The sequence below is a fragment of the Rhizopus microsporus genome, assembly GCF_002708625.1.
Source record: "Rhizopus microsporus ATCC 52813 unplaced genomic scaffold scaffold_14, whole genome shotgun sequence".
In the NCBI taxonomy this organism is placed as follows: domain Eukaryota; kingdom Fungi; phylum Mucoromycota; class Mucoromycetes; order Mucorales; family Rhizopodaceae; genus Rhizopus; species Rhizopus microsporus.
In genome coordinates this window covers 532632-545370 of record NW_019671929.1, presented here as the reverse complement: position 1 = coordinate 545370, position 12739 = coordinate 532632, and the positions used below count along the sequence as shown (strand labels likewise).

General features: G+C 37.5%; 6 protein-coding genes across 6 annotated transcripts; 5 read left to right on the top strand and 1 right to left on the bottom strand.

The window, feature by feature from the left end:
• The first annotated feature begins 736 nt into the window (after positions 1 to 736).
• RHIMIDRAFT_260693 (P-loop containing nucleoside triphosphate hydrolase protein) lies at positions 737 to 4333 on the top strand. Its single transcript, XM_023611474.1, has 12 exons — positions 737 to 1575; positions 1644 to 1996; positions 2046 to 2205; positions 2268 to 2430; positions 2482 to 2618; positions 2676 to 2747; positions 2805 to 3150; positions 3210 to 3253; positions 3305 to 3394; positions 3449 to 3640; positions 3695 to 4052; positions 4100 to 4333. The coding sequence occupies exons 1-12, from the start codon at positions 1135 to 1137 to the stop codon at positions 4312 to 4314; spliced, it is 2571 nt and encodes an 856-aa protein (XP_023464093.1). The 5' UTR covers positions 737 to 1134; the 3' UTR covers positions 4315 to 4333.
• Positions 4334 to 4951: 618 nt separating this feature from the next.
• On the top strand, positions 4952 to 5862 carry RHIMIDRAFT_38210 (uncharacterized protein). Its single transcript, XM_023615176.1, has one exon. The coding sequence runs from the start codon at positions 5237 to 5239 to the stop codon at positions 5846 to 5848; it is 612 nt and encodes a 203-aa protein (XP_023464092.1). The 5' UTR covers positions 4952 to 5236; the 3' UTR covers positions 5849 to 5862.
• Positions 5863 to 5926: 64 nt separating this feature from the next.
• RHIMIDRAFT_239855 (uncharacterized protein) lies at positions 5927 to 6538 on the top strand (the record flags this gene model as incomplete). The annotated part of the gene is made up of 3 exons (XM_023609259.1): positions 5927 to 5976; positions 6026 to 6294; positions 6354 to 6538. 3 exons carry the CDS (start codon positions 5927 to 5929, stop codon positions 6536 to 6538), a joined length of 504 nt encoding a protein of 167 aa, XP_023464091.1.
• Positions 6539 to 6656: 118 nt separating this feature from the next.
• Positions 6657 to 8886, bottom strand: RHIMIDRAFT_239854 (uncharacterized protein; the record flags this gene model as incomplete). The annotated part of the gene is made up of 6 exons (XM_023609258.1): positions 6657 to 6875; positions 6929 to 7120; positions 7174 to 8153; positions 8216 to 8608; positions 8657 to 8775; positions 8831 to 8886. The coding sequence occupies 6 exons, from the start codon at positions 8884 to 8886 to the stop codon at positions 6657 to 6659; spliced, it is 1959 nt and encodes a 652-aa protein (XP_023464090.1).
• Positions 8887 to 9033: 147 nt separating this feature from the next.
• On the top strand, positions 9034 to 9984 carry RHIMIDRAFT_314924 (uncharacterized protein). Its single transcript, XM_023614966.1, has 2 exons — positions 9034 to 9132; positions 9210 to 9984. Exons 1-2 carry the CDS (start codon positions 9039 to 9041, stop codon positions 9749 to 9751), a joined length of 636 nt encoding a protein of 211 aa, XP_023464089.1. The 5' UTR covers positions 9034 to 9038; the 3' UTR covers positions 9752 to 9984.
• Positions 9985 to 10735: 751 nt separating this feature from the next.
• RHIMIDRAFT_260687 (uncharacterized protein) lies at positions 10736 to 12277 on the top strand. Its single transcript, XM_023611473.1, has 2 exons — positions 10736 to 11177; positions 11254 to 12277. Exons 1-2 carry the CDS (start codon positions 10803 to 10805, stop codon positions 12235 to 12237), a joined length of 1359 nt encoding a protein of 452 aa, XP_023464088.1. The 5' UTR covers positions 10736 to 10802; the 3' UTR covers positions 12238 to 12277.
• The last annotated feature ends 462 nt before the right edge of the window (positions 12278 to 12739 follow it).

The following is a 12739-nucleotide window of genomic DNA, read 5'->3' as shown; positions in this document are numbered from 1 at the left end:
TTGTACTCGGGTTTGTTTTTACCCAATGAGCAATACAAGCAGCAGTTAAATATTGTACAGTTTGTTCATCCGAAACAATTGAGAATCGATGGCTATAAGTAAATGATTCTCTATGGTTACTGTTGTTATGGTTGCTATTGATTGTATTCATTATATAAAAAGAAAGAAAAGAAAAGAAAAAGACAAGGTGAGAAATTTTTGAACGTAATTTTCTATTTTATACGGTTTTTCATGAACTACCACATAGTCCGCTTTTGGTAATCTGTGAACCAATCTCTTTGCACATGGATCTATCACGTTGTTTTTTCAAAATTTTATGAAATTTATTTTACTCCTTATTAAGCGATATCCTCACCTCGCCCTTTTATTCATTCTTTCTTTGATGTTTACTCCTTTAAAAGTAAGTAAACTATACTTATTGTTATAGAAACAGAGCCTACACTTTTTTCTTTTTCTTATCTTTATCGTAGCGCGCTAAACGAAATAAGGTTTATAGATATATATCCATAGTAACATGGCTCTAGGCCCTCTCTGCTCGATTGGCTGATATTTTTTTATTCAAAACAATGGCCAGATCACGCCTTTCCCCTTTCTCTCTTTCTTTGAAACTATATTTCTTCAGAGATTATTTTTTGAAAAAGCCCTTGCTAGTCATCTGCTCTTTCAAGAAATTCCCGGCGTTCCCTTCTTCCTCTTCTGATCTGACAAGGGCAAGTGATCTTATGTCAACGCCCATCACACACCTATTTTCATTCCGCGCACGAGTCATCTGGCGCTTCAGAGTGTGTCTGACAGGGTTGGCAAATGTAACAGAATGGCTTTTTCGATTCGCTGTGATTTCATGGCTAGTTGTCTGTATTCGATAAACTTTCAAAACATCCAATTGTTATCAACCGTAATAAGTCCGAGACTAAAATTAACCAGACTAAAGAAAGATACTCTTTATAAGAGTATTTAATTGTAATGCGTTGATATGACAACCTTCACTAGTCTTCATGAGCTTATTTCACGATTGAATGATTTGCTTGATGTATAGCTTAACTGCCAAGTATGAATACAACACTCAATACACAAAAAGAATAAAAATAATTGAAGCGCAAAATGAAAAAGTAACCACTATTCTTTTTTTTTCTAATGCCAAAAAGAACTTCTTCAGGCAGCCATGGCGAAGAGAAGAAGAAAGCCAAAACAGAGTTACCAGAACCGCTCAAAGACTTGAAAAGCAAGTTTGAGCGAGTGAATGTGTTTTATGCTTTTTGTGATGCCAAATTGACGACCTCAATCACTTTACAAACCATGCAGAAATCAATACAAGATCTCACATTACAAGATCTTGCTGCCATCAATGTGATCATTCCAAACTTTGTTCAATTCAACTACATCAATCACGATGTTCTTGAAATACAGTTTGGTAAACCTATTTGCAAAAAGTTTACAGGCAATAATCAGGACTGGTGGTCTAAAGACAACAGTATGCCAGTTGTAAAGCCAAATGTCATAAAAAAACATATAGAGCACCAGAGCAAATTGTTTCAAACAGCTTTAACCACATTCTTAAATCGCTGTCAAGAAGAGGTAACAGATACTTCCCTTTTTTCTCTGTATGTGACGTACAGTCTTTATGTATACATTATATATATTAGGATATTGATCCAAGCGATCATATATTAAAGCAAGTTGAGAATACCATGCCTATCTATATTCCACTTGATAATGATGACAATTGGCTTGACCCTATTGAGCCCAACGTTGGTTCAGTCGCTCATGCTTTGAATGGGTTAAGGTCATGGCCATTTTATGATGGTCAACTTGAGAAATCAGATAATCAAAAGACCTTTTCTGCAAAATTACCTGTATTTGGTGACCTTGACTTATCAAACGAAATAAAGGACGCTCTGTGTAAAAAGGGTATTCAATCATTATATTTACACCAAACCGAAGCAATTCAAGGTTTACGCGATGGCAAGCATGTTATCGTCTCTACTTCCACAGCAAGGTAATTATTATTTAAAATGTTTCCCCTTTTGCTGAGTCATAGATATTAGTGGCAAGTCCTTGATCTATCAGATACCTGTCCTAGAAAGGCTATTAAAGGATCCATCGAAAAAGGCTTTATTCATATTTCCAACCAAGGCATTAGCCCAAGACCAAAAACGCTCTCTGCAAGACATGTTGAGCTGCATACCCTCCTTACAAGACATTATGGTATACCTTCATTCTCTCTTCAACGCAAAAAAAAGGCATGCTAAATATGTGTTTATACATAGATTTCAACTTTTGATGGCGACACACCTCATGATCAGCGTGCATATATAAGAGATAATGCTAGCGTTATATTCACAAACCCTGATATGCTACATCATGCCATTTTACCAAACAATAACCGATGGAAGACGTTTCTCTTGTCTTTAAAATATATTGTCGTTGATGGTAAGTTGACCGTATATTCCTTTGGGCTTTATTAATTTGGGCTTTTTGTAGAACTACATGTCTATAATGGGCTCTTTGGGTCCCATATTGCCTTTATTATGCGCAGATTGCGTAGATTGTGTGACTCTTTTGGAAACGTGGATTATCAGTTCATTTCATGTAGCGCAACCATCGCTGACCCCGAGACAGTAAGGGTCTCTCATTTTATTCAACACCCCACTAATATGTGTGTATGTATTCTATAGCATATGACTACACTATTTGGTGTAAATAATGTCAAACTGGTGAATCAAGATGGCGCACCCCATGGACAAAAAGTATAAGCATTTTTTTATGCATTAAAAAGATATCTAATTTTTTTTTTCTTTATTTAGGAATTCATTATCTGGAACCCTTCTCTGACGAACCCACATGATCCCAAATCGGAACGAAGAGGTGCTGTAGCCGAAGGCGCCCTGCTTTTGGAATACCTCTTGGAAAATAACGTGCGAGTTATTACATTTTGTAAGACGCGTAAATCATGTGAACTTTTGATGAAGCATGTACGCGAGAGCTTAGAAAAGAAACAAAAGAGACATGTACTGCAGAAAGTAATGTCTTATCGAGGAGGATATACGTCCGGCGAGAGACGAAGGATTGAAGAAAAGTTGTTCAATGGTGGGCTATTGGCAGTGGTTGCAACGAACGCTCTAGAATTGGGTGTTGATATTGGCAGTTTAGGTAAGCGTAAATAATTTAATACGATACTTGCCGCTGATGTATAAAACGCGCAATGACAGATGCTGTACTTATAGTTGGCGTACCTTGGTCAATATCTGCGATGGTAAGCTTTCTTTTTCTTTTAAAAAGCATAAGTTTCATTGCTTGCATATAGTGGCAGCAATCTGGTAGATCTGGTAGGAGGAGTACGGATTCTCTCTCTTTTGTTATAACAGACAGGCATCCTTTGGATCAGTATTATGCAGTAAGCAAGAAACAGGACAGAAAAAAAAGTTCTTTAACAGATTCTGTTTGTTAGACTCATCCTTTAGAACTTTTTAATAAACAACCAGATGCCTTGGCCCTTGAATTAGAAAGCTCCATTGCTTTAGAAAGTCACCTGCAATGTGCTGCAGAAGAGCTGCCTATCCGCTTGCCAGATGATGAGACGTACTTTGGCACAGATATCAAGGAAACATGTAATAAATACCTTAAACCAATTGGTGAAGGAGTAAGATATAAAATGATCTTGTGTTTCTTTTTCCATTCTTATGCTATCCTGTAGATCTATAGGCCTGATCCTCGTTTTAGACCCTATCCTTCTCAGTATGTCAGTATCCGTAATGCAAGCGAAGATACTTTTGTTGTGATTGATGTGACAGATAACAGATATGCGATTTTGGAAGAAATTGAAGTTTATCGTGCAGGGTTTGAGATATATGAAGGTGCAATCTTTATTCATCAAGGAAGAACTTTCTTAGTTGAGGAGTGTAATATTGATCAAAGATATGCCAAGGTGCACTTTGTGAGAGTGGACTGGACGACGACTCAACGAGATTATACAGATGTAGACGCTATAAGGACAGAGAGTAGCCGACATATAGAAAAAACAAATAATTTTATATCCTATGGTGAAGTTAAAGGTATATGCAAATCAAAAAATGACGATATGCTGATTTTATATATATAGTATCTACAACTGTATTTGGTTATTATAGAATTGACAAGAGAAACCGTATCATAGATTCACATGACGTCTACATGGACCCTATCATCACACACTCGAACGGTGTATGGACAGATGCCCCTGCAGCAGCCATTGATCAACTAAGGAAACTTGATATAGATCCAATGGCCGCAGTTCATGCTGCATGTAAGGGCTTAATCGCATCACTCAGCACATGATTTTAAATTTTATTTTTAGCGCATTGCCTGATATCAGTATTACCTCGTTATACCTCGTTTGCTGCTGGGAATATTCGAACTGAATGTAAAAACCCCCATGCGACAAGGCCCAGACCAATAAGGTAAAAAGAATAAAAGACAACCATTGTGTGTGTCTTATCTTATTATGAATACAGGTTATCTATCTATGAAGCAGAGCCATGTGGCATTATGAGACAAGTATATAAATTCTTTGACCAAATCCTGCAAGCATGTCTACAGCAGATCGATACATGCCCATGCGAAGAAGGATGCGCGTCTTGTAAGTTACATAGAACCAATTTTCCAAGGGTTTTTTTTTTTTGTTGTTGTTGTTTATTTTATTCTTTTTAGGTGTACATTTGCTTAATTGCTCAGAACATAATCAAGTCATATCCAAACAAGGTGCTTTAATCCTTCTGCGTATTTTGAAAGGTTGATATACTATGGATTATGATAGCATCTAATAGAATGATTCTACATGTAAAAAAAGATTAAACCCCTCTTGATATTAATGCCACTTCCAGTACTTGTTTCACTTTTTTTTTTTGATGATGATAGAATTACGCGTAATGATAAACTCACCTCCTGAATATCAGTTTTATTCAATAGATTTAATCTTGATATAAACTTTCAATTTCTATAGACCCCATGATTCTTTTATTTCTTGCAAACAGCAAAGAGAGAGAAGCATATCAAAGAGTGTAAAAAAAAGAAAATAGACAGTATAACAAAACTCCTTTCCTATCCTGTGAATATTCGTTTGAAACAGGCTCAACAAGCGTTTCATATTTTTTTTTCTATTAAACAATGCTGTGTAGGGGTTTGCAGTCGAATATATATAAAAGGCTACAAACACTCAACTTTGTTCAAAACATTGATCATTAATTTTTTATCTCCAACTATGGATTCTAATACTGCCCAACCACACATTGTCCAAGACTTCTTACCAGTAAACGTCTTTTTGGCTGACTGGCATGTTCGCGTAACATGGATTGCTTTCACCACTCTCTGGGTTCTCTGGGGCTTCGCTTGGTTTATTCGTAATGCCTTTGGTGGTGATGGCTCACACGTCATTCAACCTGCTGGTCGCACTACTACTAATGCTAATACTGCTACTACTGCTAACGCTGTGGACCCTACTGCTCCACCCTCCACTGATCCAGAGGCTGGTGCTGCAACCAATACGACTGCAGCTCAGAACCAAAAGAAATTCCTTGCTGCTCCTGCTTGGTCCGTGGGCGTGTTTAACCGTCTGAACCGTGCTCACGATATGCTTCGTGACCTTGTTCTTATGCTCTTATCTGTTCTTACCATCAACACCTTTGCTCATGGCTCTACCAGAGCAGTAATGATCCTTGCCTGGATCTTCTTTGCATTTGCTGTTGTCTATTTCTTTGTTGAAGCCTCTTATGAGCATCGCTACCTTCGATTGCTCTATTCTTTGACATTCTATGGTATTTCTCTGGCAATCATCGGTTGTGCTTGGCACCAAGGTTTCTACTCTTATTATTAATTTAATTAATGCAGCAATTCTTTTTACACACTTAATAAATCTTAATTTTTAATCTTTTTTTTTTTTCTTTTTTTCTTAATGTCAAACTGGACCATCAACTACTCTTCGCTTGCTAATAATAATTCAAGGTTTGCTTGTTTTACTTTTGTTTGAAACACATTGTTCATGTTTGTTTAGTAAGCTGCCCAGTCCTCGCGGCTTTAAACCTTCCACATCTCAAAAGCATTCAAGATCAGAAAAGGCAGCTCCTGTTCTTGATAGACACGGTCAAGCAGAATTAAAAATGAAAAGAGCTTGGGATGTAGCATTAGCACCAGCCAAGTCTATACCCATGAGTTTATTCATGATGTACATGTCAGGAAATAGTCTACAAATCTTTTCAGTGGTCATCACTGCAACTATGCTCTTTATTCAACCTATCAAAGCAATCATGTCTGTTCAAGAAAGTAAATATTTCCTTTTAATGTCTCCCTTTTTCAAACTAAACCTTTTTTCCTATTGTCAGCCTTTAGTCGATTCGAGTCAAAAGAGTCAGACTTGACTCTACCCAAGCTCTCCTTCATTGGTCTTCAAGTCATCGTTCTCCTACTTGGTATCTACAGAGTCAATTCGATGGGTTTATTGCCAAATACTGCTTCAGATTGGTTATCGTTTATTAAACCAAAGGAAATACTCGAATTTGCAGCATAATAAAAAGAACAAGGGAAGCTTTATTTTTATAAAGAAAAAAAAAACGTTATGTACAAGATGGATTTAAATAGACCTTAACATGACTTCCTCTTTTATTTTATTTTTCTTTTTTCCTTCTTCATGAGGATGCTTCTGTAGCAGCAGGATTTGGTGTATTATTAGGAGTATTCGGTGTAGTGTTGGTTTCACTTTTTGGTTCAGTAGACCAAGCAAGTTGGAGTTTGCCCTTTGTAAAATTGGGCCCAAATGACATTGCTTTCTCGGCTACAAATCTCTGTGCATATTGAACAACTAATTCAGACTCTTTCTTTTCAAACAAGGTAACTGCACCATATTGCTATGATAAACATTTGTATCAGATGTTTGAAATCATACACAATAATAACTTACTTCAAAATGTTGACGCAATTCTTCCTCAGTAGCATCTTGAGGGATATCTTTAACTATGATCTTTGTAGGTCGATTATCTAGTGTCATTCTAGAAAAACCACCTCTTGCACGGGGCCAACTGCCTCGACCTCTACCATAAAAGCCGCCACGGCCAGGATAAGCTTGGCTGGTATTGACACCTAGCATAGCAGCCTTTTTTACATGTATGAGTATAGATACACTTCAATATTCACTATTATTATTACCTCTGCTTCTAATAGCTCGAGTTTTTTCTTGAGTTCCGCTGATGTAGCATCCTTTCCATCTGTTGTCGTTGTTGTCGTTGTCGCTTCGACTGGGGCAGTAGCAGTGCTAGCAGATATCGGTTTTTGACTATCTTCAATGGCAGATTGAACACTCTTGAGCTGTTTCAGAATCTCGGCTTTTTCCTCTATACTCATGTTGGGGTTGCCAGATAACTTTTCCAGCAATCGTTTCTGTTCTGCAATTTGCTGTTCCAACTGCTGTTCTCTCTTCTTTTGAAGCTCTAAAATAGCCTTCATATGTTCTTGGTGCTTCTTTTGTTTTTCTTCTCTTATTTTTGCAAGTTCTGCAGCACGAGCAGCAACAACCTCTGGGTCAGGCTCACTTGTCTTTGGCTTCTGTAGCTGTGGCTCCTTGACAGCTGTAGGAGCATTGGTACCAGCTGCAGGGACACTTTCTTCCTTATTCCAATAAACCTTGACAAATCGATTATCAAAAACAGCATCAGGACAAGTATATGCTCTCTCTGCTTCAGCTCGAGTACTATACTGGATGATTGCTTTCTGAGCATGAGGTTGTACGCTAATATTAGTAATGGTACCAAATTTTGAGAAGAACTCATTAACAGTAGCAATCTGACAAAATTCTGGTGGAATCTTTTCGACTGTCAAGGTTGTATTCGTAGGGTTCACGTTCTGGTGACGATAACCTCCACGTCCGCCACGTCCGCCACGGCTACCACCTCTACGATGTCCAAGACCAGGTACCATATTGTTGGTTGGCAGCAAAGAGGCCCGTTCTGGATCATACGCGTCATTCGCACTACCAACGAATTGCTGATTGGGTATGCCTCGGTTGGCAGGTACAGGAGCTCCACTAGGAAGGTTAGGCATATAGTTAGTCTTGGCCGCGTCCTCCACGATAATTCGATCTCTGCCGTGATCATAAGGACACATATCACCCTTCATGCAGTATCCTTTTTCTAAAGCAAAAGACGTCAATTCAAATGCTCGTATTTCAACAAACTGTATAAGTGTCTCTTACCAATATAGTCGCGACACATCGGAGGTTTTGACATGGGTCGATTAGATCCAATGTTTCCACGGCTACCGCCTCGACCTCTTCCTCTGTCATAGGATGAATAGTTACCAGATGGTATATTATAAGGATTTCTCCTATCATCACTGTTATTGCTACGGAAATATTTGGCAGAAGGCTGTGCGTTGTCATCGGGATAACGACGTTTCATCTGTTCAGGCATGTCCGTTCTGTCTCGAGATTCAGATCGTTGGCGTCTATGCTTGAAGTTACGGTCACCATCGTCGTCTTCCTCGTCAGAATAAGCGTTGAAACGATCGGAGCTTTCTTTGGATGGCTTACTGTTGCTATCAATATCATTAAATTTTTTAAATAAACGGTCAATGAAAGGTGTCGTTTCTACGAATGTTTGTTAATGAATATAAAGAGAAAAAAAGTTTAACTTACGATCATCAAAGAATTCCTTGAGTTTGTCTTCCAAGGAAGCTCTTAGAGCATCGTTTCGTTCACCATTGCCAATGAGTGCAATGATATACTGAGCCAGCACTTTAGGATCAGCATCACAGCTAATATACACGTTAGTATCTACAAGCTTTTTATTTCTCCCTAGTTTAAATTTACAGTGAAGCAACTTCATTACAAACAAATTCTTCTAAATCTTCAGCACTCGTAGACATTGTTGCGTGAAACTTGTAAAAAGAAAAAAAAAGGCAACTGTATACTGTAGAATATGTTGCTTTAAAAAAAAATAGTAATACGTCACCGTGACTTGCGTTGACACAAGAGAGAACTGGGACACAGAGCAAGACACATTTCTTTACATTCAAACATGTCATTTAATATAAAAAGTTCATTTGTCTCTCGTGCTATTGTACAAGCTAATACAGAGCAAGCATTAGAATCAGATAAGAAGACTTCAGAAGGTATAATTTATAGAGAGTCCTTTCTCTCTTTCTCTCTCTCGCGCGCGAATTTATCTAAAATTATCCTCCCAAAAAAGTTAAAGCACAAGATTATGATCCAAGAACACTATACGAGCGTCTTCAAGAACAAAGGATGCTACGCGAAGAACAGTTTGCAGAAGAATCTCGCTTATCAAACCATATCAAACGCATCGATGAAGAGGAGGCAGAATACTTTAAGACATTATCTGAAGAAAAAAGGAAAAAGGAAGAAGAGAGAAAACGCAATGAACAATTAGAACTGGAAAAGTTTCGTCAAGAAGTTGAAAGCGCAAGGAATTCGACAACTACAACTACTATGACTACTACCACAGCAGCAACAGCAACAACAACAACAAAGACAACTACAGCTACAACGTCCGTGGGACAAAAACGACCACTTCAAAAGAAAAATAAATACAAGGACCTTGTAGTGATAAAGAAACGAGGTAGGGAAGACGAAGAAGAAAACAAAGAAAAAGAAGAAGAGAAGAAAGAGGTGAAAAAGGAGGATAGTCCAGCGACGAAACGAACCAAGACAAGTGGTAATGGGTCCCTTTCTTTACTGTCAGCCTACAGTGATGATGAAGAGGATGATTAGATATGCTTTTGATCCGTAACTGCAAAAATGAGAAGAGACATGTAAAGCAAACAAACTGTTTTTATATGATTTTCTTATATATATTCTTTATATTCCCCTTTGGAGCCTTACATGTATATGTTAATTGATATGAATTATGCATAAATTTAGGGAAAAGAATAGCAATGAGAAAAGAGCAAGAAAGACAAAAAATATAAAAAAATAAAGCACAGCTATTAAACACATAAGCAAAGAAAGGATCTCCCTTTATTTCTTTCTTTTTGACTTTTTCTTTGTCACATATCATCTGTTACTTCGAGTTTAACACAATACTTGATCATGACGCAAGTGTTTTCCTGCTACTACTATTATTTTACCCCAGCATAGTTGTTATTCAAATAGAATCCATCTATGACGAAGCTTCAAAGTGATGTACACTCTCATTGTTTTTTGGAGAAAGGAATGAGATTGGAAATAGCAGAAAATCAATATTAACAACTTTTTTTATTTTCACTTAAATATGGGTGCATTTGTTATTGAACGAGCTATGCATTCTTGTATTAAAAGGTCTTCTTAATATCATGTAACGATATTTTAAAGAAAAAGTCAAGTAAAAAAAGCAAAGAAAGACAGCCTTGGAGTGTATGTTATATCTGTATATCTTGAATAAAAATAAAAAAAAGGCAAAAAATGAGATTAAATATGTGATTTATTTTCTGATTTTAAGGAGACAGGAGGCTCAACCAAAAGGGAAATTAAGTGTCCCCTTTGCCCCCCTACTTCTTCTTCTTTGTGTATCTCTTTTAAGGACAGAAGATATACATGCATAAACAACAGGGACAAAAAGATTATATTGTTTTATGTTTTGAAACATATTATTTTTTAAATTTCGATCAAATGGAGGACCTTGAAGAATGCTTTTTTCTCGGTCCCTTAATATATTGTAACTGTCAGTCGGCTTTCTTGCAATCCACTACTTTCTCCCATTTCTCCCGTCTTTTTCTCTCTTCTTCTTCTTCTTCTTTATTGACCCGCTAATAATTACTATTGTATTATATATTTTTTCTTTTTCATGGACTCTCCTTTGATCTACTCCCAATTGATAAATCTCGAAGACTCCGAAGCAGAAAGTTCCGATGAATTGTCAAGCAAATTTATAGCAAAAGACGATGACGTTGATGATCCCACAGCCATCTATGATACTCTAGATTCATATAATAAACTTTACTTAAACTGTCTTCAACCCTACGAGTATAATAACCATCCTTTTGATAAACCTATTCTTAAAGACGCGATCATTTGCGATGCTCCTCTAGGAATTGCCTATGACGATTCTTTACAACAAACCATAGATCAGCAAAAGGAATCTTACAGCTGGATATACAATGATCCTACAGATAATATCGTAAAATCACCTGGTAATTCTCGAGCCTACGTTAATCTCAATGTAAGATATCTAGGAAGTTTTTTTTGTGTGTGGTCGATTATGTGTATGTGTATGTGTATGTAACACGCCCCTGTAGGACATTAACTCGTTTGTGGCAAAGAGAGACTCCATTCACCATTCGACACTGTTTCCTTACAGTGAAGATCCATATGGCTATCTAGACAACTATATGCCTCCGACTGTATTCGAAGATAGTGATCTGGAAGATGAGGAAGACGAGGACGAAGATGATGAAGATGAAGAGGAGGATGGCGGCGGCGAAGGTGATGACGAAGGAGGCAATGATGATGATATATTCTCTGAAGACGAATGGCCCTTCTATAACGTAACAGCTTCAGCAAGCACGTTCCATTCGGACAATCAAGCAAAACTCACCATCAAGATCAAAAAGCCCTTTTCGACCACTGCGATCAATAGCACTCTCTTTGATGACTGGACCTTGCCTAATGGTCAAACAACAATGGCTGCGAATATAGCAAATATAGCAACCGCAGCAGCAGCAGCTGCTGCATCCGCGTCGTCATCATCATCGACAACAACAACATCTCTTGCTAACGCTCACAAATATCGCAAGTCAATGCCAAATATCCAAGCAGCTACCTCGAAAAAGTCAAAACCAAAGACAGGTCGACGAAAAAGTACACCTTTTCGTTTACCTGAAAAGAGTAAAAGCTCCAATAGTCTCTGTCTCATGACAGCTTCCTCTTCTTTATCATCACTTTCAAGTAACCTCAAAAGGTCTATGAAAGTATCAGATAGCCTGAGCTCTTTACTAACTCTCGAAAGCGATTTGGCCGATACAGAGCATGAAGACCTTACCGCACAAGAAACTGAAGAGGACAAACAGCTGCTGTTAAAGCAAAAAGCCAAGGCGCTCACTTTAGGTGTACAAATAAAAAAGGGGAAAAACGTAGATAAAGCTTGTAATCATTGTAAGAGATCTCATCTACGCTGTGATGACATGAGACCTTGTCGTCGGTGTATTGCTACTGGTAAGGTTGGTTGTAAAGATGTACAACATAAGCCTCGTGGTCGACCAAAGCTTATAAAGAATCAATAATAAATATAATTGTGTATCCTTTTTTTAAATGTCTGCTCTACGAAACAATAGCAAGTGTATCTAACAAAAGCTATTATGTACTTGGTGTTAAAGAATGTCTATTAACTATTTACAAGAGAAACATTCGATGTCCTTTTTCTGCAAATGGATACAGACTTTGATCTCATGATTGTACAAGCCTTTCTTCTTTTATACAACAGCTTAAACATTATCAAGATAAGTAAAATATGATTGGATAATAGTTAGATATTGGTAATGTAAACAACAACTTGGAAATCCTTTGGTAGAAGAAGGTACAATGCTGGATACAATGTCAAATGGAAAAAGAGTACTAATGCAGAGGACATCATCATATGACTATCTGTTTTTGGTATAATGAAACAACAATAATTTTATGTGGCTTATTTTATAGTGTGTGGACTCTTATTTACGCGCATGCGCGTCTATGCAAATGTACGCGTGCTGTAGATCAAAAAGGACGATTTAAGCCACCTGCGAAGAA